Source organism: Lampris incognitus, chromosome 2 (assembly GCF_029633865.1).
Source record: "Lampris incognitus isolate fLamInc1 chromosome 2, fLamInc1.hap2, whole genome shotgun sequence".
Lineage (NCBI taxonomy): Eukaryota > Metazoa > Chordata > Actinopteri > Lampriformes > Lampridae > Lampris > Lampris incognitus.
In genome coordinates, this window is record NC_079212.1 from 1,967,854 (window position 1) to 1,995,309 (window position 27,456).

The following is a 27,456-nucleotide window of genomic DNA, read 5'->3' on the forward strand; positions in this document are numbered from 1 at the left end:
CAGTAGGTGTTGTGTGCATGTCAGTGTTTCACCCGCTGGGAAGTTTGATAGCAGAACCACTTTAGCCTGATTTTCTTTTTACTAGGGAGCCTCAGGCTTCCAGCTTCCACGTTCGTGAGCCTGATAACTGCTGTTTATTCTCTTACTCTCTCTTCTCTATATTCTGCTCTAACCTCTTCATTTCTTCTAGTGTTTTCACTATTTTCTGAGCCTAGTTCATTTATCACTTTATATATTTATTATTTAGGAATGAAAGTCAGGAGGAGCAAGAAGGAATACATTTGGTGAATGAGAGGGAGGACAGTGGAATGGCGAGGATGCAAGGAGTAGAGGTGATGAAGAAGTATGAGTTTAAATACTTGGGGTCAACTGTCCAAAGTAACGGGGAGTGCAGGAGAGAGGCGAAGAAGAGAGTGCAGGCAGGGTGGAGTGGGTGGAGAAGAGTGTCAGGAGTGATGTGTGACAGAAGGGTACCAGCAAGAGTTAAAGGGAAGGTTTACAAGATGGTTGTGAGACCAGCCATGTTATATGGTTTGGAGACAGTGGCACTGATGAAAAGACAGGAGGTGGAGCTGGAGGTGGCAGAGATGAAGATGCTACGATTTTCTGGTGAGGGAGGACATGCAGGTGGCTGGTGTGACAGAGGAAGATGCAGAGGACAGGAAGAGATGGAAATGGATGACCGCTGTGGTGACCCCGAACAGGAGCAGCCAAAAGTAGTAGTAGTAGTAGTAGTAGTAGTTCATTTATCCCTAGATTTGCTAGTTTTCTTTCTCAAGTGACTCTTGTGTTTAGTAGGCAGCCTATCATTCCTAGTTTGTTACTAGCCCCATTGTTACATCTGTGCTTAAAATTTGGACACAATTCCATCAGGACTTAAAATTTTGAAATTTCTCCCTGCTAGCATGTATTTGTAACAATCATTTATTTGACTTTTATATTGATGGTAGCTTTGCTAGATTTGAGACACTATCTGCTAAATTTAACCTGCCCGGCTCAAAAACTTTTCCAATATTTTCAAAAGCGGCAATTCTTAAAAACCCAAAACCCGCAAATTCCACTATCACCACCCAAATCTGGCATAGACACACTCCTTGAAACTCCTTTCATGCCTAGAAGACTTTATCTCACAGACCTATAACCAAATTATATCTTTCAAAGACCATACTCGTAGAAATATTAAGTGCGCCTGGGAGAAAGAGTTGGGTAGAGAGCTTGAATATGACTAACGGGAGAGAGCTATTGCATGTGTCTACTCCTCTTCCTCCTGTGCACGTCTGAATATAATCCAATTTAAGGCTCTACATGAAATTCATCTCTCTAAATTTAAACTTCCAAAATTTTACTCTGAAGTAAATGAAAAATGTGACCACTGTGCACAATCCCTACCTGACCTATCACACAGTTTCTGGTCATACCCTAAATTGATAAGTTTATGATTGTCTTTTTTTTAAAATAATTTCTGAAGTCATTGGAGTTGAGGTCCTACATGGTGTAGGGATAGCTATTTTTGGAGTGTCCAGCTTAGTTGAAAACTTCACATTGATGCAGCTAAACATTATAATTTTCTGTTCTCTTCTTGCCCACAGAAGGATAAATAATAATAATAATAATAACAATAATAATAATGCATTTTATTTATGGGCACCTCTCACCACTCAAGGACACCTTACAAAACACAGTTAAAAACAAGCAGTGCTGTATCAGGCATCACAAAATCAGACAAAGCAGGGGTCTACAATAGTAAGTCAATACAACTGATGGGTATAAAATCATCATCCGTGCAAAACTCAATGTGGGTGTAACCATTAAAGTCAGGATCTGACTGAATATGCCAGTTTGAAAATCAGTGTTCTGAGATGGGATTTGAAGATGGAAAGAGAGTCATTATTGCAAATGTATTGTAGGAAAGAGTTCCGAGGGGGGGGGGGGCGACATGACTGAAGGCTCTAGACCCCATGTTAGTCAAGTGGGTAAGTGGTGTAGTGACTTGGATGGCAGAAGAGGATCTGAGAATAAGGGAGGATGTTTGGATATGAAGGAGTTCGGAACGATAATAGGTTATTAAGGGCATCCAAAGGAGTTGAATCAAGTGCAACTGGACTTGGTATATATCCGTGAAGACGTTTCGCCTCTCATCCAAGTCTTCACGGATATATACCAAGTCCAGTTGCACTTGATTCAACTCCTTTGCATAACCATGACCTGGATGAATGAGAACATTCACAGACATGCTATGAAGGGCCTTAAGGTGAGCTGAAGAATCTTGTACATAATACGGTATTTAACAGGGAGCCAGTGATGTTGCTGAAGAACAGGAGTTATATGATCTGTGGAAGAAGTTCTGGTAATGATACGGGCAGCTGAATTCTGGACCAATTGAAGTTTATTTGGACATTCGAGAGGAAGACCAAAGAGCATAGAATTGCAGTAGTCAATAAGGGATGTAATCAGGGTGTGAATGAGAATGGCAATACTGTTAGGTGTAAATGAAGGGCGAAGACGATTAATATTGCTTAGGTGGAAGTATGCCGACCGAGTAACATTGTTGATGTGCTCTTCAAAAGATAATGTGCTGTCCAGGATGACATCCAGACTCTTAACCTGAGAAGGAGGAACTACAGAATTGTCATAGAAAAACTACCAGGTTTAGCCAAAGTAGATTTAGTACCTACAAGAACCTCAGTTTTATCACTATTAAGTTTGAGGAAGTTGTATGAGAACCAGGATTTAATTTCTAGTAAGCAGTCAGAAACGGAAGTGGGTGGAAGAGTGGAGGTAGGCTTGGTGGATAGATAGAGCTGGGTGTCATCTGCATAGCAGTGAAATTGAATGCCAAATTTCCTGAAAATGTGGCCAAGAGGTAAAAGGTAAATAATAAATAGGAAGGGACCCAAAACAGAGCCCTGGGGAACACCGGTAGTAACAGGAAATGACTTTGATCTCAAATTTTTAAGTTGGACAAAGTGAGTGCAGCCAGAAAGACATGATCTAAACCAGGCAAGAGAGGTGCCAATGATTCCAATTGAAGCTAATCTCTCTAGGAGGATGTTATGTGTGTATCAACGGCTGCACACAGATCAAGAAGGATGAGAGTCAGCTGCCATCAACTGATCAGTAGTGAGCTGTCTCCATACTGTGAAAGGAGGAAAAACCACACTGAAATTGTTCAAACAGATTGTTGTCAGTCACGTGAACGTGTACCTGAGCTGCAACTGTTCTTTCAAGAATTTTATAGCGAAATGGTTAATTTGAAATTGGGCAAAAATTATTCAAATTGTTGGGGTCTACATCAGGTTTCTTGACTTCTGGAGTTATTGCAGCTGTGTTGAGAGATGAAGGAACAAGAACAGAAGTAAGGGAGGAATATATGATATCAGTTATTAAAGAGGACAGAGAAGATCGACAGACTTTTACTAAATGAGTAGATGGTCTAACTGACAGGTAGATGATCTGGATTTACGAATGAGGCCAGATATTTCAGCAACAGCTGAGAGTTTAAAACTACTAGATAGTGAAGAAATGAGGGGAACATAGAACAGCGAATAAGGTGAACTGTATGTAGTATTGTTCGAAGAGGTCAAGTGCTGGTGAATATTTTCAATTTTGGCATTAAAAAAGGATACTATTCCTTTGGAAGTCCGCTGCACCCCCCTTCGTCATCATCCCTGATAGAGGACATGATGATGTTCCTTAAACTAGAAAACAATTAAATTTACTTTTGATGGATCAGCCCAGAAATTTTACTCAACCTGGCAGCCCTTCTTATCTTATTTTGACAGTGCTTCCCCATGATTAAGACCACTTGTATTATACGTCTTAATTTTAATAGGATGCTGTGTATTGGTGTAGACTACTATACAGATGGCATACGGGATATATTTTTCTGCAAACACTAAAATGCATGACACCGTAAAGCATGACTTATGTGAACAGAAATTACTACTACTAGTTCATTTGCACATGGGGTTCTGTACTTCATGTTTCTGAACTTGTTACTTACGAGACAATTGAATGACCTTGTTTGGAGCATTAAGTATTTGATGTAAAGCTCTCTAACCGATTTTATTTGTATTTTATATATTTAGATTTATCTTATAATGTTTTTTTTTGTTTTGTTATTATTATTTTATTTTTAACCTTTTTTGAATCGCTAATGGGTGAGGGTTGGGTGGGAGGGTGCCGAGAAAATTTACCAAAATATGGAGGGACAATTATTTCAATTTACATTGTATTTGTATGTTTTTGTACACCCAATGTTCCAATAAAATATTATTGGAAAAAAAAAAAGAAATGGCTTGTGTTTGTGTGTGTGTGTGAGTGAGTGAGTGAGTGAGTGAGTGAGTGAGTGAGTGAGTGAGTGAGTGAGTGAGTGAGTGAGAGAGAGAGAGAGAGAGAGAGAGAGAGAGAGAGAGAGAGAGAGAGAGAGAGAGAGAGAGAGAGAGAGAGAGAGAGTAGGACAGAAAGAGAGAGGCAGAGTTAATGTCTTTAATGAACGGGTTACTTGTTTTGCTGTTATTCAACAATAAAGGACCACATTTGTAACAATTTGTCTGTTTATTTAGTAGGGGAAAACCGGGTCGACTTTGAACAGAAGTTGCGCATCGTTACTTTTGACCCGTCAGTTGGGACGAAAGTAACACACGGGGTCAAAAGTAACGCTACGGTATAAACTTGAATTGTTTATGTTATTTCTGTTTTTATGAAAAATGTCTGACAATGTCCTTGTTAATATGTAATTGTAAACACTATATCCTTTATCTGAGTAAAAAGTTAGTAAACTTCATTTTTAGAACATATGGCCTAACAATCAATGATATGTTACCAGCTAAGTGTTAATAGTATTTGCTGTATAACTTATAAATTGTTTTTATTCATTGTCACAGTTGTGATATACATACGCTTCAACAGGTGCTGTAACATACCAGTGTGACCGCATTAGTGAGGCAAAACAAACGCTCCTTGTCCTGACAGTTAAACCTGACTTGTTTCTATACTGAGAAACTCTGACGTGGCAAATTTCAGTATGTGTTAAAGTACTAAATAACTGGTCAAATGATCATGACTATGACACATGAAACAATAAACAAGTGAATTTACTTACTATGATATGAAACAGGTTTTCGGCTATAACTCCCTCGGCGAGAGTATGATGAGATTTTTTGCGGTTCTGTGTTGCGTGCTGAACATACTGACGCAGCTAGGCACGTCACACTTGTAAGGCCTTGGAGAAAATCGCCCTATTACTTCTGTCACGTTACTTTCAACCCGGTTCTCCACTGGCCTAGACCCAGACACTATTAGGCTAATATTCAATAGGCTATGCCTTGCAATCAGTGTATTACGCTGGGCAAGCAACCCCCCCCCCCCCCAAAAAAAAATAGCGCAACACTGCTCACTTGGCTGTAGCCTAGGCTACATTTGGAGGTTTGCAGGTTGAGTTGGGTTCGGGTGGTTTAAGTAAGACATATTTAAGCGGGTTAGCAGTGAGGATTGGCTCTCATAATGGATCAGGTGGGATTAAAAAGCCCTGAGCCGCGCATCACTACTTCCTACACCACCAGGGAGGGCTTTCTGTGAACGGAGCTCCAGGATTGGTGGATGCAGAGGCCTGTCTATGTCAACAGCCAATCAGTGAACTTGGACTGTGAACAGTTAAAACAGACTATCCAAAGGAATTGAATCGAGTACAATTCCTTTGGATAACCATGACCTGGATGAATGAGAACATTCACAGACATGTTGCTTAAAACAGACTGGTCCACTCTGATGTCATTCTGTAGTAACATACAGTCATCACAAGATGGCAGATGGTTCACTTTCCCAAACCCCATTCTGTTTTTTTCATTTGAAAAATAAATAAATAAATAAAGTATGTGACTGACAGGGCAAGGACACCGATTTTTTCTTTACTATGACATAAATGCTAACTTTTGATAGCACACATGAATTTTGAAGCAGAAATTTTCTCACAAGGAAGCTATTGCTAATGAGATGCTAACTGTTGACAGTCTACAATTTATAGCTCACACACACACACACACACACACACACACACATATATAATCCAGTGAGTCAAGTAAATTCTGTATGAGATAGTACAAGCCTGTTTCATGCCATAAGCAATCATCAGCTGTCAATAAAGCTACTGGAGGAAAGAACATACCATTTACTGCCTCGTCATGCACATCACGTGCATAACATCCAATGGGGAAGGGAGAGGTGCAACATTCAAAAATTCAAAAACACATGATCGCTAATGGTCCAATGTCTATTGTCATGATTTATTTATAATTACAAAACAGGTGCTTATATCTATGTGTGCACCTGCTGGTCAGTTCATTGCTGTTATTCAGTGTGGACATTTATGGTTTGCAGATGATAAAATATGTGTCAGTTAGACATAGATTACACATTTTACTGCTGGGTGAATATGCTTTGTTCTTTGAAAGGATTTTTCGGGTGGTTGAATAATTAATGTTTCTGTCTACCAATGACCAAATAAAAGGGCTTAAACGTGACACTCTTTAAACAGTTGTTTCTAAAGCTACCCATGTGAGCATTAAACCTCTTCTGGAAGGTTCTCTCTGTTAGACCCACGTATGTCTCTATTTTGCCGTTGTCCTCTCTCGTCACCCTAGCTTGGTAGATAACGCCCTTCGTCTGGCATTTTCTTTCGAGGGGGCGTGAGTCCTTCACACGGCAGTTGCAGTTGGGGGAGTTCGGTTGTGACAAAGGTGTCGTTTTTGTTGATGATTCTTGTGTTGTGGGACGATATTATGTGTTGAAAGTTAGGCATGCAGCTGTAACTAATTTTGATGGCGTTCCTATTGAATATCTTCCTCGGTTGATGGTCTGGGATAAAGCACTTATCCAAAAGTTCAAAAAACTGCTTACCAATGTTTGTGGCCACAGTATCACTGTAGGGTGGGTTGTACCACGGTATCATTGTAGGGTGGTTGTACCACGGTGATGTTTCGTTTTCTGCTACAATTGTTGATTTGCTGGCAGTCAGTGTGTAATAGTGGGTTGTACTTGAGCTTAAAATTGTAGCCGCTCTTTTGTAATGCATCTTGGTATGGGGGTGCAGCGTCATTGAAGATCGACTCATTAGATGACAATTTTGACAGTCTTCTATTAATGCTTTCTGGGATGTTCTCCAAGATGGAGGGTGGGTGATTGTTTTCTCTATGGACATACTGCAGCGTGTTGTTGGGCTTAGTGTACGGCTTCTATGTGCCGTTCCTAAGGTCCATTCAGACAATGCATTGAGGTGATACCATGATGCAACCACCCTACAGTGACACCGTGGTAAAACCCACCCTACAGTGATACCGTGGTACAACCACCGTACAGTGACACCGTGGTACAACCAGCCTACAGACACACGTCGGTCTAACAGAGGCAACATTCAAAAAGGGGTTTAATGCTCACATGGGTAGCTTTAGAAACAACCGATTAAAGAATGTCACATGTTTAAGCCCTTATATTTGGTCACTGGCGAACAGAAGCATTAATTATTCAACCACCCGGAAAATCCTCTCAAAGAACAAAACATGTTCACCCAGCAGTAGGGTTGGGTATCGAAAACGGTGCCCATATGGGACTGACCGAAATATCTCGGTCCTACCGAGTATCAAACTCTTTGGGGGGAAAAAACGGTGCCAAATTTCAATACTTTACGGTAGATGACGTGAACGCTATCGCAGTCAGCCAGCCAGTCACTACCGGCATTGCTGTACACAGGCAACTGACTGACAAATCAGCATGAAGCTATTTGGTATGCGTGTGCGTCTCCTGACTGCGTTGGGAGTTGAAAACTGGCGGGCAAGATTCGGTGAGCCGCTGCAAAGCGATCATCAAATGCAAGTCTGGGTGTTAAGTGTTGTTATTTGATCCATGATGCCTCCCTGCCAGACAAGCTAAATCATTTCTATGCCTGCTTCGACAAGGACAATACTGACTCAGCCACAAAAATCCCCAGCCACCCAGAAAACCAGGTGCTCACTCTATCAGTCGCAGAGGTCAGAGAATCACTGCGCAGAGTGAACACACGGAAGGCTGCCGGACCAGACAGCATACCGGGTTGGGTCTACTGGGAATGTGCCGACCACCTGGCTGAGGTCTTCTCACCTGTATTTAACCTCTCACTGTCCCAATCTAAAGTCCCGGCATGCTTTAAGACCACCTCTATCATTCCTGTCCCCAAGAAACCAACATCCACATGTCTGAATGACTACCGACCCATAGCACTCACCTCCATTGCCATGAAGTGCTTTGAGAGACTGGTTCTGGCTCACATCAAAAACATTATCCCCCCACATTCGACCCACATCAGTTCGCCTACAGTCCCAAAAGGTCTACTGAGGATGCCATTGCCACTGCCACTGCCCTGCACGTTGCTCTGACCCACCTTGAACTTAACAACACATACATCCGGATGCTGTTTATAGATTACAGCTCTGCCTTCAACACTATCATCCCCGCCAAACTAACCACCAAACTCCTCTCCCTTGGCCTCAACCCCTCCCTCTGTAACTGGATCCTGGACTTCCTGACAAACAGACCTCAATCTGTTAGGTTAGGTGACCACACCTCCTCCACCCTGACCCTCAGCACAGGTGTCCCTCAAGGCTGTGTTCTGAGCCCCCTCCTTTTCTCCCTCTTCACCCACGACTGCCTACCAACTCACCCCTCAAATGTTATAGTTAAGTTTGCAGATGACACCACAGTCATTGGCCGTATCACCAACAATGACGAGATGGCCTACAGAGACGAGATTGAGCACCTCACATCATGGTGTACTACCAACAATCTTGTCCTTAATATGCAGAAGATGAAGGAGCTGATTGTGGACTTGAGGAGGTCTAGAAGCTGCAGCCACTCCCCCATACACATCAATGGGGTGGAAGTGGAGCGCGTTTCCAGCTTTAAATTCCTTGGAGTCCACATCAGCGAGGACCTTTCGTGGACATTAAACACCCCGGCCCTTGTGAAAAAGGCCCAATAATGCCTGCATTTCCTGAGGAGGCTGAGGAGCGCCCGTCTACCTCCCAAAATTCTCACCAACTTCTACCACTGCACCATAGAGAGCATCCTGACCATCTGCATCTCAGTGTGGTACGGCAACTGCACCTCAGCAGACCAGAAAGCTCTGCAGCGGATCCTCAAGGCGGCCCAGCATATCACCGGTACCCAGCTCCCAGCCATAAAAGACATTTATCACAAACGCTGCCTTCGAAGGGGTCTGAGCATCAGCAGAGATCCCACCCACCCCAACCATGGACTGTTCTCCCCCCTGCGCTCTGGGAGGCGCTACAGGAGCCTCAGAGCCCGCACTACCAGGCTCAAAAACAGCTTCTTTCCACAAGCTGTTGCCCACCTGAACCTGGCTACCCACTGAATGTCCGTAGATATTTTTAAATATTTTGTATTCTTGCTCTTTTTTTGTAACTTATTTTTAGCTTTTGGTCTTCATGTGTGTATATCTTATACTATGTTTGCTGTGTTTGTCTGTGTCTGTCTTGCACTGTTTGGTGAAGCGACAGCCCTCATTTCATTTTTAACATGTGCCTGCATTGTTTTTAATGACAATAAAATTGAATTGAATTGAATTTTTTGATGCCGCCCTTACGCATCGTATTACGGTACCAACCGTATTATTGTTCTGTTTAAGGCTTTATGGTAAATTCAGAAGTGACGTCGCTACGTTCTCTGTGTGCGACAGTGTGTTGTAAGCTTGTTGTAAGAGTCGGTACCCGGTAGTAGACTCAAGACCCCTGCTGTAATTGCCTAATTAGATATGCCTAACGTTAAAGGCTAAAGAGAAAACCGAGTCAAGCTTTGCTTATCCTCCATACCCAAGAAGAAGATTGCCCATCCCAGCTCAACTTGGAAGAAAAACGGTGCCAAATTTCGATACTTTACGGTAGACGACGTGAACGCTATCACAGCCAGCCAATCACTCCCAGCATTGTTGTACACAGGCGACTGACTGACAAATCAGCATGAAGCTATTTGGTATGCGCGTGTGTCTCGTGACTGCGTTGGGAGTTGAAAACTGGCGGGCAAGATTCAGTGAGCTACTACACGTCCCAAAGCGACGCTACACTTTGTAAAAATAGACAGCAAACCTGGCACAGTAAAATGAAACCGCTGCAAAGCGATCATCAAATGCAAGTCTGGGAACACGTGGAATATGATGAAACATCTGATCACGCATGGGATAAATGTACAAGTGGACAACTGCTCTGTGTTTGATAACGTTGATGTCCGTGCTGCTGCCAACGTTAACATTAGCTCTGGGACGTCTGCTGCTGGGTCTTCTTCTGGCGCCACTGCTAGCAATGATGAAACAGGTAAGGACGGTTATGATGATGTATATAAACAGGCTCACATACATTCAGGATGTCAGTCTGCACGCTGACCTCATTGTCATTGTTGACCTCACTTTCAATCTCAAAGTGCGAGAGTACAGAACCAAAAATAACACAATGTGTCGATGAATTATGGTGCTCGCTGTGTAGGAAGTAGTTTGCTGATAATCCTATAAGGTTTTCATAATATAGAGTATCGAAATACTGTTTAGATATCATATCAAACTAAAGTTATTGGTTCTGGTATCGGTATTGAAAAATTTCAAACGATACCCAACCCTACCCAGCAGTAAAACGTGTAATCTATGTCTAACTGACTAATATTTTATCATCTGCAAACCACAAATGTCCACATTGAATAACAGGAATGAATTGGCCAGCAGTTGCACACATAGATATAAACACCTACTTTGTAATTACAAATAAATCATGCCAATAGACAAATACCCCCGCCCCCCACATTGGACTGTTAGCAATCACGTCTTTTTGAATTTTTGAATGTCGCACCTCTCCCTTCCCCATTGGACATTGAGCACATGATGTGCATGATGAGGCAGTATATGATATGTTCTTTCCCGAGTAGCTTTATTGACAGCTGATGATTGCTTATGGCATGAAACAGGTTTGTACGGTTTCATAAAGAATTTACTTGACTCACTGGATTATATATATGTGTGTGTGTGTGTGTGTGTGTGTGTGTGTGTGTGTGTGTGTGTGTGTGTGTGTATATATATCTCTTGTACTGTCTCAAAGAATTTACTTGACTCACTGAATTATTTTGCTCCTTATTTGTTGAGCACTTTCCCTACCGTTGAGTGTTTCTTTTAACACATATGTATATAAAAATCCAGTGAGTCAAGTAAATTCTCTATAAATTCTTGAGAGAGTGAGAGAGAGAGACAGAGACAGAGAGAGAGACAGAGAGAGCAGTCCAGCTGGCCATTTTATAAATTGCTCTTTTGAATAAATTACTACCTCAAAATTCATAAAAGTGGGCATCTGGGTAGTGTGGCAGTCTATTCCATTGCCTACCAACAACATGGGTATCGCCGGTTCGAATCCCTGTGTTACCCCCAGCTTGGTCGGGCATCCCTACAAACACAACTGGCCGTGTCTGTGGGTGGTAAGCTGGATGTGGGTGTGTGCCCTGGTCGCTGCACTAGCGCCTCCTCTGGTCGGTCATGGTGCCTGTTCAGGGGGAACTGGGGGGAATAGCATGATCCTCCCCCGTGCTACGTCCCCCTGGTGAAACTCCTCACTGTCAGATGAAAAGAAGTGGCTGGTGACTCCACATGTATTGGAAGAGGCATGTGGTCGTCTGCTGCCCTCCCCGGATCAGCAGAGGGGGTGCAGCAGAGACTGGGATGGCTCAGAAGAGTGGGGTAATTGGCCGGATGCAATTGGGGAGAAAAAGGGGGAAATAATCCAACAAAAAAAAAAAATCATAAAAGTGACTCCATAAGACAGTATGTAACCTACAGAACGTTAGCAGATGACTCAACCTCGTATGACTCACACTTGATTTGGGGAATTTTGTTTTACATAACATTACAGTCATTTAGCCGACGCTTTTATCCAAAGCGACTTACAATAAGTGCATCATTTAACGTAGGAAATCAGGAGAACCACTAGTAATCAGAGGTCATAAGTGCATCTAAACAAGCATCTAAGAGCAAAACCAGTGCTAAAGTAAAAGTTCAAGAAAGAGTTTTTTTTTTAAAAAGAGTGAATAAAATAAGTGCTAAGAACAAGTAACAGGGTAGTAGTTCTTGAGGAGGTGAGTTTTCAACCTGCGCTGAAAGATGGGCAGCGACTCCGCTGTCCTGACATCAGTGGGGAGTTCATTCCACCACTGTGGGGCCAGGACAGAAAAGAGCCGTGACCGGGTCGATCGGCAGCAAGGGCCTCTGAGCGACGGGGCAACCAGGTGTCCCGAGGCAGCAGAGCGAAGTGGTCAGGCGGGGGTGTAGGGCTTGACCATGGCCTGGAGATAGGAAGGAGCTGTTCCTTTCACTGCCCTGTAGGCTAGCAACAGAGTCTTAAACTGGATGCGAGCAGCTACTGGGAGCCAGTGTAGGGACATGAGAAGGGGAGTTGTGTGGGAGAACTTAGGGCGGTTGAACACCAGATGAGCTGCAGCTTTCTGAACAAGCTCCAGAGGTCTGATGGCCAACGCCGGGGCGCCAGCAAGGAGGGAGTTGCCGTAGTCCAGCCGGGAGATGACCAGAGCCTAGATGAGCACCTGTGTCATCTCGTCGGTGAGGAATGGGCGAATCCTCCTGATGTTATAGAGGAGAAATCTGCAGGAGTGAGCAACCAATGCAATGTTTTCAGCAAACGACAGTTGGTCATTCAGGATCACACCCAGATTCCTCACAGTCCGAGTTGGCATCACCACGGTGTTGTCAATGGTGATGGCCAGATCTTGGTGCGGGCAACCTTTCCCTGGGAGGAACATCAGCTCTGTCTTGCCCAGATTGAGCTTCAGGTGGTGTGTCGCCATCCACTCCGAGATGTCATTCAAGCACGCAGCAATGTGTGTCTCTACTTGTGTGTCAGAGGGAGGAAAGGACAAGATCAGCTGGGTGTCATCGGCATAACAATGGTAAGAGAAGTCATGCAAGCGAATAACAGAACCCAGGGATGTCGTGTACAGGGAGAATAGGAGGACCCAGAACCAAACCCTGTGGAACGCCTGTAGTCAGTCTGTGAGGCACCGACACAGATCCCCTCCATGTCACCTGGTAAGAGCGACCCGTCAGGTAGGTTGCAAACACTGAGAGTGCAGAGCCTGCGACACCCAGCCCCTCAAGGGTAGAGAGGAGGATCTGGTGGTTCACTGTGTCGAACGCAGCTGACAGGTCCAGGAGTATCAGGACAGAGGAGACAGAGTTTGCTCTCGCAGAGTGCAGCGATTATGTCACTGCAAGGAGGGTCGTCTCTGTCGAGTGACCCACACTGAACCCAGACTGGTTGGGGTCCAGGAGGTTCTTCTGGTGGAGGTACAAAGAAAGTTGGTTAAAGACAGCACGTTCGAAAGTTTTGGAAAGGGTAGAAGGGAAACCGGTTTGTACTTTTTGGCGTCAGAGGAGTGAAAGTGATGGTTTCTTGAGAAGGGGATTTAATGGGATAATGTAGATATTTTTATGGGATAATGTAGATATTTTTAATGGGATAATGTGGATATTTTTATGGGATAATGTGGATACTTTTAATGGGATAATGCTGATATTTTTATGGGATAATGTGGATATTTTTAATGGGATAATGATAATGTGGATACTTTTAATGGGATAATGCTGATATTTTTATGGGATAATGTGGATATTTTTATGGGATAATGTGGATATTTTTATGGGATAATGTGGATATTTTTATGGGATAATGTGGATATTTTGGTGTGTGAATCGGCCACCACGATGCAGTTAAATGTGACAACTTGGCCGTGTCCTATATAAACACTTGTTTTGTATAGTCACACCATTTGTAAAGACAAAGTTGTTAAACATCTTTAACTAACTCCTCCGTCCTCCTGTCCTCTGTCAGCACTTCTGGTCATTACATGTCTTCTTCTCCTAGCCAGGGACATCACTTTGTCTTTAACCAGACCTGAGTCCTGTTCAGAAACTGTCAGCCAGCGACACTGTTTCTGTGTGTGTGTGTGTGTGTGTGTGTGTGTGTGTGTGTACCTCATGTCCTTCAGAGCTATTATTAGACACACAGTTGGTTAGTCAGGCCAACAACTGCAGCCATAAAACTAGAGAGAACTGGTTAGCGTGCAAACATTCCAACCAAGACACTTATACTAACTCTCTTACACACACACACACACACATACACACACACACACACACACTATCGCAAACATAAAGGCAGGCTGACACTCCCTCAATCTCACTGTCAAACACACACACACTCTCACTCTCTCTCTCCCCCAGTAATAGCTTATCTCCAACTGAAAGCAGTAATCAGCCAAACAGGACAAGAAACAGAAGGAGTTCATCATCAACATACAAACATACACAGTTCATGTCAACACAATCCATAGAAACATACACAATTCATATCAACACAATCCATAGTAACACATCATGTGACTTCATACATTACTGTGCTGTTTAACACCACACATGAGCGCTAAGATAAAAGTTGGAATGTTTGTGTGTGTGTGTGTGTGTGTGTGTGTGTGTGTGTGTGTGTGTGTGTGTTTGTGTACCTGATTCGGCCACTTGGGAGATGTCCACTCCCTGCTCTGCTGCCATGAATCCCAGTATAGAAAATACCACAAAGCCAGCAAAGAAACTGGTCCCACTGTTGATTAGAGCCAGCATGAAGGCGTCTCTGAGGACAGACAGCATGGTGTTGACCATGAAGACAGGTACTACTGACTGCTACTCATGTCATTAAATCAGTTTGTGTGACTGTTTGTATACCACTATAATCACTATATTATCCATCCATCCATTATCTGAACTGCTTATCCTGCTCTCAGGGTCGTGGGACTATCACTATATTATTTACAGTACATTATATAACCCAGCAGTCATTGGGTGGCAGGCGGGGAGACACCCTGGACAGGCCGCCAGACCGTCACAGGACCGACACACACACACATTTACACCTAGGGACTTTTTTTTTTGTTTTGAGTCTACCGCCCAATGACTGCTGGGATAGTCTCCAGCATCCCCATGACCCTGAGAGAGCAGGATAAGAGGTTTGGATAATGGACAGATGGAATGGATATTACACACACACACACACACACACACACATATATATATAGATAGCTTGTAATAGTATGTTACTTGTAGCAGTCGTTGTTGAAGCGGTTGTAGCTTCCCAGGGCGGTCAGAGCTCCCAGGCCAATGGCATAGGAGAAGAAAATCTGAGTCCCTGCATCAATCCACACCTAGGATTAAAAGTCAAAGGTCATAGGTTAGAGGTGGGGGCACAAGAGCAACCTTTAGAGCCACTGTCTATTATTTACCCGACACATAGATAGATAGATAGATAGATAGATAGATAGATAGATAGATAGATAGATAGATAGATAGACTACAGTTATGGATAGGCTAAAATCAAAGGTTAAGGGTCATGAGGAAGGGCTTGAGCTGAGCTGTCAGTCTTATTTTTAGATAAAGACATTTTTTTGGGCCAGTGTTCCATAGACAAAGACATAAAGTCCACAAGAAAAACAACAGAATACACAATAAAACCACAACATTAAGCTACCATCACACATGCGTGAAATGAACACTGGTGAATACCCACCTCCTGCATAGCTAGAGGCAGATAGCTAACACCAGACTCGAGTAGGCCGTACTGTGTGTGGAGCGCGATTTACTGACGCGTATGCTGTGAAACTGCAACACAAACACGGGAATACATGACGGGACACAGTCAAGATGAACACGTGCAACGATATTACTACAACTTTCTTCTCCACGGGTTCCAAATGAGGTAACAGTTAGTCTACGTGACTTATACAGACCAGCTAAATGAATGTCAAACGCAACCTATGCTAGCGATTAGCTTAGGCGATTAGTTAGCTTGACTCATAAAACTAACGACAACAAAACCCCTTTAACAGCGTTTCTGAAGGTAAGTAACTATACTCACAGTATATCAGATCTACTCCAAGGATCAAACCAAAAAATAATAATAATAAAAAACTGAGGGGCTACACTGAGCCTGTACCTACACCGCCTGGCTGCGCTGGGCAGACGGTAAAACAAAATGGAGGCCACGGCTACGCGGGGAACTCTTAAAGATACAGTACCTCAATCCTGTCAACACTCCCCGCTGGGTGTCCACCCGCCCGTTATCCGAACCGCTCACCCTGCTCTCAGGGTGGCGGGGATGCCGGAGCCTATCCCGGCAGTCACTGGGCGGCAGGCGGGGAGACACCCTGGACAGGCCGCCAGGCCATCACAGGGCACACACCCCCTCCACCCTAGGGGCCATTTATTACGGCCGATTCACCTGACCTACGTGTCTGGACAGTCGGGGGAAAGCGGAGCCCCCAGAGGAAACCCGCGCAGAGAACATGCAGACTCCACACAGAGGACGACCCGGTCCTGGGAGGGTCCACCAAGGCTGGACTACCCCGGGGCTCGAACCCAGGAGCTTCTTGCTGTGAGGTGAGCGCACGACCCACTGCGCCACCGTGCCGCCCTGTAAATATTGTATACCACTGTTTACAATGTGTCATCTTCGGTATAAGTAAAACCACGTCACCGATGGGCCCAGGGTACTCTCTGGCTGGCCCCTAGCTGAGAACTGGTGGCCCAAAGAACCAACTGGATAAAGCCAGACAAGCCACTGGAATTAGCCTGGTCCCCTGGTCTGCAGCCTTCTCTTCGCTGTTCACGTAATGCCATTGTTCTGCTTGGGTGGAGGTTCTTATGCGAGCTACTCTGTTAGCTACATAGGTGTAGAACCTCTTTGAACTGTTCTGGATGGAGCCGCGTGTAACGGAGTCATTCATATCGTCGTAATATGTGGTATTATAATAACAAAACATCTGTGTAGTTACTAAACCGTTGTTAACTTGACATGCTATGTCTCCAGAGTCAATGTGCGGAACGTGTCTCCAGGTCCTGCCCCTTCCGCGGGACCCCCTCTGCACATCCTGCCCCTTCCGCGGGACCCCCTCTGCACATCCTGCCACTTCCGCGGGACCCCCTCTGCACATCCTGCCACTTCCGCGGGACCCCCTCTGCACATCCTGCCGCCCGCCCGCCCGCCTGAGGGGAGGGGCATAGTGAAGAGCATCTAGCGCTATTATTACAAGTGGCATAGTGAAGAGCATCTAGCGCTATTATTATAAGTGGCATAATGAAGAGCATCTAGCGCTATTATTATAAGTGGCATAGTGAAGAGCATCTAGCGCTATTATTATAAGTGGCATAGTGAAGAGCATCTAGCGCTATTATTATAAGTGGCATAGTGAAGAGCGTCTAGCGCTATTATTATAAGTGGCATAATGAAGAGCATCTAGCGCTATTATTATAAGTGGCATAGTGAAGAGCGTCTAGCGCTATTATTATAAGTGGCATAATGAAGAGCATCTAGCGCTATTATTATAAGTGGCATAGTGAAGAGCATCTAGCGCTATTATTATAAGTGGCATAGTGAAGAGCGTCTAGCGCTATTATTATAAGTGGCATAATGAAGAGCATCTAGCGCTATTATTATAAGTGGCATAATGAAGAGCATCTAGCGCTATTATTATAAGTGGCATAGTGAAGAGCATCTAGCGCTATTATTATAAGTGGCATAATGAAGAGCATCTAGCGCTATTATTATAAGTGGCATAGTGAAGAGCATCTAGCGCTATTATTATAAGTGGCATAATGAAGAGCATCTAGCGCTATTATTATAAGTGGCATAGTGAAGAGCATCTAGCGCTATTATTATAAGTGGCATAGTGAAGAGCGTCTAGCGCTATTATTATAAGTGGCATAATGAAGAGCATCTAGCGCTATTATTATAAGTGGCATAATGAAGAGCATCTAGCGCTATTATTATAAGTGGCATAGTGAAGAGCATCTAGCGCTATTATTATAAGTGGCATAATGAAGAGCATCTAGCGCTATTATTATAAGTGGCATAATGAAGAGCATCTAGCGCTATTATTATAAGTGGCATAGTGAAGAGCATCTAGCGCTATTATTATAAGTGGCATAGTGAAGAGCATCTAGCGCTATTATTATAAGTGGCATAATGAAGAGCATCTAGCGCTATTATTATAAGTGGCATAGTGAAGAGCATCTAGCGCTATTATTATAAGTGGCATAGTGAAGAGCATCTAGCGCTATTATTATAAGTGGCATAATGAAGAGCATCTAGCGCTATTATTATAAGTGGCATAATGAAGAGCATCTAGCGCTATTATTATAAGTGGCATAGTGAAGAGCATCTAGTGCTATTATTATGTTTTTGTAGTGTGGATGCGTTGCTTTGCAGTTGACACTTTGTAGCTCCTTCATACTTTTAGGTACTGAAACCATTCCACTATCAAAATGTTCAACTCATTAAGGACATTAGTGCTCCCCTTTCAGATTTTTCATACCTTTTGAAGTTTTTGAAATATTAAACTTTTTTCAGCCATTCTTTGAATGGGAGTTAATGGGGGACTTTTGCAACCTTTCCACCTCTTTTACTCCTTCATACTTTTAGCCACTGAAACCATTCAGGTATAAAAATGTTCATCTCTTTAAGCCCATTAAGGCTCACATTTCGGTTTTTTTTTAAATCTTTTATACTTTTAGACATATTAAGCTTTTTCTACTTTTTCAAAACAATGGAAGCTTATGGGGAAAGGTTTGAAACCCTCATCACCTTTGAACTGTATCTCCTCCTTCATTTTTTGAGCTAGAAACCCCATTTAAAGCTGAAACAGTTCAGGACATTCAGCTCTTTCAGAATCCTTTATAGTTTTTCAACAATTCAGCTCTAATGTTTAGCAATTCTGCCATACACTTTGCCTGTTAGAATGTTCAGTCCTATTGTGACATCACATATCAATTTGAAACTCAACTGCCAGCCTAATTAGTGCTTTGCAGTTCTTTATTAGTGGCACCACTTCCACTTTTTCATACTTACACTACAGAAACCATTCAACAATCAAACTTTTTATGTATTTAGCACATTATGGCAAATTTTTCAATTTTTTATACCTTTAAAACTTTTAAAATATTCAGCCCTTTCAGTTTCCAGGTAGGCTAGTGACTTTCTGAATTTTCCTATTTATCCATGTTCAGCAATGCTTTCGTGATTTCTTTCAGCAGCTCAGCATTCACACGCTTTTTCTGTGGAAAAGCATTTTTCTAGTTTTTCTTGCCTTTCATCCTTTTGTGGCGAATTCGGGGGGGGGGTGCAGCCTGGGAACCGCCACAGGCGGGATGCGAACCTGGATCTCCCGCACCGCGGGCGGCAACGTTTACCAGTCAACTAAAGGGTCCGACCCGGTTAGCCAAAGGCTAACGTGTCTACTTATCCGTGCACGTTACACTACCCCCCTCTTTCGGGCTTCAGCATAACAGCTTCCTCACACCTCTGGGCGCACGTGATTGCCTAACGGTCTCACCATCCCACTTCTGACCCCCATGTGGCGAGTTCGGGGGGGGGGCAGCCCGGGAACCGCCACAGCCGGGACGCGAACCCGTATCTCCCGCACCGCGGGTGACAACGTTAACCAGTCGACTGAAGGGTCCGACCTGTTAGCTAAGGGCTAGCTAGTCTATTACCCGTGCACGTTACACTCCCGCCCGTGGTGCGGGAGATCCGAGTTCGCGTCCTGGCTGCAGCGGATCCCGGGCTGCCCCCCCGAATCGCGTGCGCCCAGAGGCGTGAGGGAGCTGATATGCTGAAGCATGGGGACGCGCTTCCCGATGAGGGGGATAGTGTAACGTGCACAGGTAAATAGACCCGCTAGTCCTTGGCTAACGGGTCGGACCCTTTAGTTGACTGGTTAACGTTGTCGTCCGTGCTGCGGGAGAGCCGGGTTCGCGTCACGGCCGCTACGGTTCCCGGCTGCCCCCCGAATTCACTACACTATAATACTCTGGCCCAAACTCCAGCATAGTAGGTGGCGGTAAGGACCCTTACACAGTAGTTGCTTGCCACCCGCCGTTAACTACAAGAAGAATCGCGCGCTTCTTGTGATACATGCGAGAGGTAAGCGGCACTGCTTTTCTGTAAATTACTTGTTAGCTTAAACTTACTGTGTAGCATGCTAACATATTCCTGTGTCATTTAATTTGTGTAGGGGCTGAAGAGTATATGTCACTACTGACCAGAGGATTTTGATTATTTCATTTTAACTTTGTCAGAATAAACGGAGGTTGCCTCCAAAGATAACCTGGTCTGGGCCAATTCTTCAAACATAATGCACGCAAGACACCACCAGTTACACGAGAACAGTGCGACTGTCTATGAAGAACCTGACTGCATGCAACTCCAGGTCTATCTCAGACTGGATCAGTTCTGCCAGCTCGACTGCTAAGACTGCTGCACACTGCTCCAGACATAGTATGGTGTGCACTGGGTAAGGAGCCAGCTTCAATTTGCCCATCACAAACCCTACATAGCACTTTCCATCAGAGTCGAGGACACAAGTGTAAGCTACAGCAGCTATTTCCATAGTAGAAGTATCTGAGAAAACGCATAGTTCTGTCCACTTACAACATGACAGAGACTGGAATGTATGGTCTCTGAATGTGAACCTGTTCCGTTCCAGCTCAGTTCAGGAGTCAGTCCACGCCTTCCACTGTGCATCCTTTTCCAGTTGGAGAGGCACGTCCCAATCATACTGCACTGAGGAAAGGTTTCTTACTAAGGCCTTGCCTTGTACTGTGATGGAAGAAGCAAATCCAAGGCGATCATATAGACTTGACAGTGGACAGTATACCTCACTGAGTGAATGGTTTAACATCTTGCGACACTCTGAAGGTGAAATTGTCACTATGGAGTTCCCAATTTATACCCAAACTCCATTGGAGGGGCAAAGGGTCTGCCCCAGAGGAAAGGCCTCCATGACCTTTTTGCTATTTGAAGCTATTTTGTATAGCCTCAAGTTGGACTCAGCCAGTAGGTCCTTGGTGCGCTGGAGGAGATCAATAGCTTGGACTTCCCTTAACAGTGAGGCGAGTCCATCGTCCACATAACAATTCCTGAAGATGAACTCCTTTGACTCTGTACCATATTCGGTTTCCCCTAGCTCTGAAGCTTTTCTCAGCCCATATGTTGCTACCGCTGGCAATGGACTATTCCCGAACACATGCACAGTCATCTAGTAGTCAATAATCTCCTTATCTGGGTCGTTATCTCGGTGCCACAGAAACCAGAGGATGTTGTGGTGGTCCTCTCTGACCTTGAAACAATAGAACATCTGTTCTACATTGGCTGCTATTTGCTCCCTCCTGAACCTCAGTAGGACTCCAACTACAGTGTTGTTGAGGTTGGGGCTGGCCACTGAGGATCACATCATTCAATGATATTCCTTTATACTGAACACTGGAATCAAAAACACTCTTATTTCTCCTGGTTTTTGAGGGTGGTATACACCAAATATAGGCAAATACCAGCACTCTTGCCCTTGCTGCAGTTGTGGAGCTGGCTCTGCCTAGTGGTTGTCCATTACTTTCTGCATGAAGTCAAAGAAATGCTCCTTCATGTCCAGTCTCCTTCTGAATGTGCACTGTAGAGAAGGGAGACCCTGCGATGCATGCTCCCTGTTATTAGGAACGGGCTTATGGGGTGAGCGAAAGGGCAGTGGTGCCACCCAGTGATTTTCGTCATCCCTGTACACCTCATTTTCCATGATTCTGAGAAAGACGTCCTCCACAGACAGCATGGGGGGAGGGAGTCAAAGCGAGAAAGGAAAGAAACGGACATGATTGAAATGATTTAGGAGCCGCTGGATTATTTAGACAATATCGTATGTGTATTGTTCCCCACTCTTCTGAGCCACCCCGCTGTGTGTGTGTGTGTGTGTGTGTGTGTGTGTGTGTGTGTGTGTGTGTGTGTGTGTGTGTGTGTGTGTGTGTGTGTGTGTGTGTGTGTGTGTGTGTGTGTGTGTGTGTGTTGGCCATTACACAAACAGCCATGGTAGCACCCATAACCCCTCTGACTATGAGACGACACAGATAAACACGAGAGATGCCAGTTGTCATAATATTACTACCCTGATACTAATATTACTACCATAATACCAATGAGGCTGTTCTTGTTTGGATTATAGGACCTTCAAGGACCATCCTGGTGTTTTTTCATGCTTTTAGCCCATTTACTGCAAATGCTGTGGACTTGACATTACTCTGAACACGTGTGTTTCTGTATTCCAGACAGACACTGATTCCATTCATGACAGTCCAGAATGAAAATAACCTGCAGAGACACAGAAAATCCTCCACAGAGAATATTTGGTCAAAGGTATGTTGCACGGTTTGAATCCCCGTGTTACCTCCCACTTGGTCGGGCATCCCTACAGACACAGTTGAACATGTCTGCGGGTGGGAACCCGGATGTGGGTGTGTGTCCTGGTCGCTGCACTAGCGCCTCCTCTGGTCAGTCAGGGCTCCTGTTCAGGGTGGAGAGCAAACTGGGGGGAATAGCGTGATCCTCCCATGTGCTGCGTCCCCCTGGTGAAACTCCTCACTGTCAGGTGAAAAGAAGCGGCTGGTGACTCCACATGTATGGGAGGAGGCATATGGTAGTCTGCAGCCCTCTCTGGATCAGCAGAGGGGGTGGAGCAGAGACCGGGACGGCTCAGAAGAGTGGGGTAATTGGCCAAGTGCAATTGGAAAGAAAAAGACGGGAAAAAAGCCACAATTTTTTTTTTAAAATGAACGATAAAAAAACCCGAAATGTTTGCAGATGACATTGGACGTGCATGACTTGATGTGTGGTAGCTGGAGACACAGAGGACGTCAGAGGGACTTGATGTGTGGTAGCTGGAGACACAGAGGACGTCAGAGGGACTTGATGTGTGGTAGCTGGAGACACAGAGGACGTCAGAGGGACTTGATGTGTGGTAGCTGGAGACGCAGAGGACGTCAGAGGGACTTGATGTGTGGTAGCTGGAGACACAGAGGACGTCAGAGTGACTTGATGTGTGGTAGCTGGAGACACAGAGGACGTCAGAGGGACTTGATGTGTGGTAGCTGGAGACGCAGAGGACGTCAGAGGGACTTGATGTGTGGTAGCTGGAGACACAGAGGACGTCAGAGGGACTTGATGTGTGGTAGCTGGAGACACAGAGGACGTCAGAGGGACTTGATGTGTGGTAGCTGGAGACAAAAAAGAGGACGTCAGAGGGACTTGATGTGTGGTAGCTGGAGACACAGAGGACGTCAGAGGGACTTGATGTGTGGTAGCTGGAGACACAGAGGACGTCAGAGGGACTTGATGTGTGATAGCTGGAGACACAGAGGACGTCAGAGGGACTTGATGTGTGGTAGCTGGAGACACAGAGGACGTCAGAGGGACTTGATATGTGGTAGCTGGAGACACAGAGGACGTCAGAGGGACTTGATGTGTGGTAGCTGGAGACACAGAGGACGTCAGAGGGACTTGATGTGTGGTAGCTGGAGACACAGAGGACGTCAGAGGGACTTGATGTGTGGTAGCTGGAGACAAAAAAGAGGACGTCAGAGGGACTTGATGTGTGGTAGCTGGAGACACAGAGGACGTCAGAGGGACTTGATGTGTGGTAGCTGGAGACACAGAGGACGTCAGAGGGACTTGATGTGTGGTAGCTGGAGACACAGAGGACGTCAGAGGGACTTGATATGTGGTAGCTGGAGACACAGAGGACGTCAGAGGGACTTGATGTGTGATAGCTGGAGACGCAGAGGACGTCAGAGGGACTTGATATGTGGTAGCTGGAGACACAGAGGACGTCAGAGGGACTTGATATGTGGTAGCTGGAGACACAGAGGACGTCAGAGGGACTTGATGTGTGGTAGCTGGAGACACAGAGGACGTCAGAGGGACTTGATGTGTGGTAGCTGGAGACACAGAGGACGTCAGAGGGACTTGATGTGTGATAGCTGGAGACACAGAGGACGTCAGAGGGACTTGATGTGTGGTAGCTGGAGACACAGAGGACGTCAGAGGGACTTGATATGTGGTAGCTGGAGACACAGAGGACGTCAGAGGGACTTGATGTGTGGTAGCTGGAGACACAGAGGACGTCAGAGGGACTTGATGTGTGGTAGCTGGAGACACAGAGGACGTCAGAGGGACTTGATGTGTGGTAGCTGGAGACACAGAGGACGTCAGAGGGACTTGATGTGTGGTAGCTGGAGACGCAGAGGACGTCAAAGTGACTTGATGTGTGGTAGCTGGAGACACAGAGGACGTCAGAGGGACTTGATGTGTGGTAGCTGGAGACACAGAGGACGTCAGAGTGACTTGATGTGTGATAGCTGGAGACACAGAGGACGTCAGAGGGACTTGATGTGTGGTAGCTGGAGACACAGAGGACGTCAGAGGGACTTGATGTGTGGTAGCTGGAGACAAAAAAGAGGACGTCAGAGGGACTTGATGTGTGGTAGCTGGAGACACAGAGGACGTCAGAGGGACTTGATGTGTGGTAGCTGGAGACACAGAGGACGTCAGAGGGACTTGATGTGTGATAGCTGGAGACACAGAGGACGTCAGAGGGACTTGATGTGTGGTAGCTGGAGACACAGAGGACGTCAGAGGGACTTGATATGTGGTAGCTGGAGACACAGAGGACGTCAGAGGGACTTGATGTGTGGTAGCTGGAGACACAGAGGACGTCAGAGGGACTTGATGTGTGGTAGCTGGAGACACAGAGGACGTCAGAGGGACTTGATGTGTGGTAGCTGGAGACAAAAAAGAGGACGTCAGAGGGACTTGATGTGTGGTAGCTGGAGACACAGAGGACGTCAGAGGGACTTGATGTGTGGTAGCTGGAGACACAGAGGACGTCAGAGGGACTTGATGTGTGGTAGCTGGAGACACAGAGGACGTCAGAGGGACTTGATATGTGGTAGCTGGAGACACAGAGGACGTCAGAGGGACTTGATGTGTGATAGCTGGAGACGCAGAGGACGTCAGAGGGACTTGATATGTGGTAGCTGGAGACACAGAGGACGTCAGAGGGACTTGATATGTGGTAGCTGGAGACACAGAGGACGTCAGAGGGACTTGATGTGTGGTAGCTGGAGACACAGAGGACGTCAGAGGGACTTGATGTGTGGTAGCTGGAGACACAGAGGACGTCAGAGGGACTTGATGTGTGATAGCTGGAGACACAGAGGACGTCAGAGGGACTTGATGTGTGGTAGCTGGAGACACAGAGGACGTCAGAGGGACTTGATATGTGGTAGCTGGAGACGCAGAGGACGTCAGAGGGACTTGATGTGTGGTAGCTGGAGACACAGAGGACGTCAGAGGGACTTGATGTGTGGTAGCTGGAGACACAGAGGACGTCAGAGGGACTTGATGTGTGGTAGCTGGAGACACAGAGGACGTCAGAGGGACTTGATATGTGGTAGCTGGAGACACAGAGGACGTCAGAGGGACTTGATCTGTGGTAGCTGGAGACACAGAGGACGTCAGAGGGACTTGATGTGTGGTAGCTGGAGACACAGAGGACGTCAGAGGGACTTGATGTGTGGTAGCTGGAGACAAAAAAGAGGACGTCAGAGGGACTTGATGTGTGGTAGCTGGAGACACAGAGGACGTCAGAGGGACTTGATGTGTGGTAGCTGGAGACACAGAGGACGTCAGAGGGACTTGATGTGTGGTAGCTGGAGACACAGAGGACGTCAGAGGGACTTGATATGTGGTAGCTGGAGACACAGAGGACGTCAGAGGGACTTGATGTGTGGTAGCTGGAGACACAGAGGACGTCAGAGGGACTTGATGTGTGGTAGCTGGAGACGCAGAGGACGTCAGAGTGACTTGATGTGTGATAGCTGGAGACACAGAGGACGTCAGAGGGACTTGATGTGTGGTAGCTGGAGACACAGAGGACGTCAGAGGGACTTGATGTGTGGTAGCTGGAGACAAAAAAGAGGACGTCAGAGGGACTTGATGTGTGGTAGCTGGAGACACAGAGGACGTCAGAGGGACTTGATGTGTGGTAGCTGGAGACACAGAGGACGTCAGAGGGACTTGATGTGTGGTAGCTGGAGACACAGAGGACGTCAGAGGGACTTGATATGTGGTAGCTGGAGACACAGAGGACGTCAGAGGGACTTGATATGTGGTAGCTGGAGACACAGAGGACGTCAGAGTGACTTGATGTGTGGTAGCTGGCGACGCAGAGGACGTCAGAGTGACTTGATGTGTGGTAGCTGGAGACACAGAGGACGTCAGAGTGACTTGATATGTGGTAGCTGGAGACACAGAGGACGTCAGAGTGACTTGATGTGTGGTAGCTGGAGACGCAGAGGACGTCAGAGGGACTTGATGTGTGGTAGCTGGAGACGCAGAGGACGTCAGAGGGACTTGATCACCTGACAGTCTGAGTTGAAAGAAACTGGACATTTCTCCAACATCTAAACTCTGTTAGTTTTGGGACATGTTATCAGTAATGTAAGTGTGTGTCATGTGTAGTCAGTGGAATAAGACATGGAAGAAAAACTCTGCAGTCCCTCCTCCAGACTCCCATCACCTCCAGACTCCCATCACCTCCAGACTCCCATCACCTCCAGACTCACATCACCTCCAGACACACACCACCTCCAGACTCACATCACCTCCAGACACACACCACCTGCAGACTCCCATCACCTCCAGACTCCCATCACCTCCAGACTCCCATCACCTCCAGACTCCCATCACCTCCAGACTCCCATCACCTCCAGACTCACATCACCTCCAGACACACACCACCTCCAGACTCCCATCACCTCCAGACTCCCATCACCTCCAGACTCACATCACCTCCAGACACACACCACCTCCAGACTCACATCACCTCCAGACACACACCACCTGCAGACTCCCATCACCTCCAGACTCCCATCACCTCCAGACTCCCATCACCTCCAGACTCACATCACCTCCAGACACACACCACCTCCAGACTCCCATCACCTCCAGACTCCCATCACCTCCAGACTCACACCACCTCCAGACACACATCACCTCGGTAACCATGTACACGACAGAGAGCACCAATCAGGGACTGACCTGGGCCTCAGCCAGCTTGGACCAGTTTGGTTTGATGTAGTACATGATGCCGTCGTAGGCACCAGGAAGTGTGACCCCTCTGACCAACAGGATGATGAGAACCACGTAAGGGAATGTCGCCGTGAAATACACAATCTGAAAAACACACACACACAAACAAAAGTTCAGGTTGTTTACATACTGAGATTGACATACATGACATTTCTGGTACAGTGCTGCTTGTTTTGTTTTTTTATTATTATTGTCATTATTATTATCATTATTATCATCATCATTATCATCATTATTATCATTATTATTATCATCATGATTATTATCATCATCATCATTATTATTATCATTATAATTATTACTATTATTATTATTATTAACATTATTGTTATTATCATCATTATTATCATTA

At 45.6% G+C, this 27,456-nt stretch overlaps 1 protein-coding gene across 2 annotated transcripts in view; it reads right to left on the reverse strand.

The window, feature by feature from the left end:
• The window catches only part of slc6a8 (solute carrier family 6 member 8), a 114,138-nt gene that overhangs the window by 24,355 nt on the left and 62,327 nt on the right, over positions 1-27,456 (reverse strand). For both annotated transcript variants that reach the window (XM_056275165.1, XM_056275163.1), the window contains exons 7-9: positions 27,054-27,188; positions 15,182-15,285; positions 14,593-14,717 (exon numbers count right to left, since the gene is read on the reverse strand). In XM_056275165.1, the coding sequence (XP_056131140.1) occupies positions 14,593-14,717; positions 15,182-15,285; positions 27,054-27,188 (364 nt within the window). The remainder of the gene's footprint in view (positions 1-14,592; positions 14,718-15,181; positions 15,286-27,053; positions 27,189-27,456) is intronic.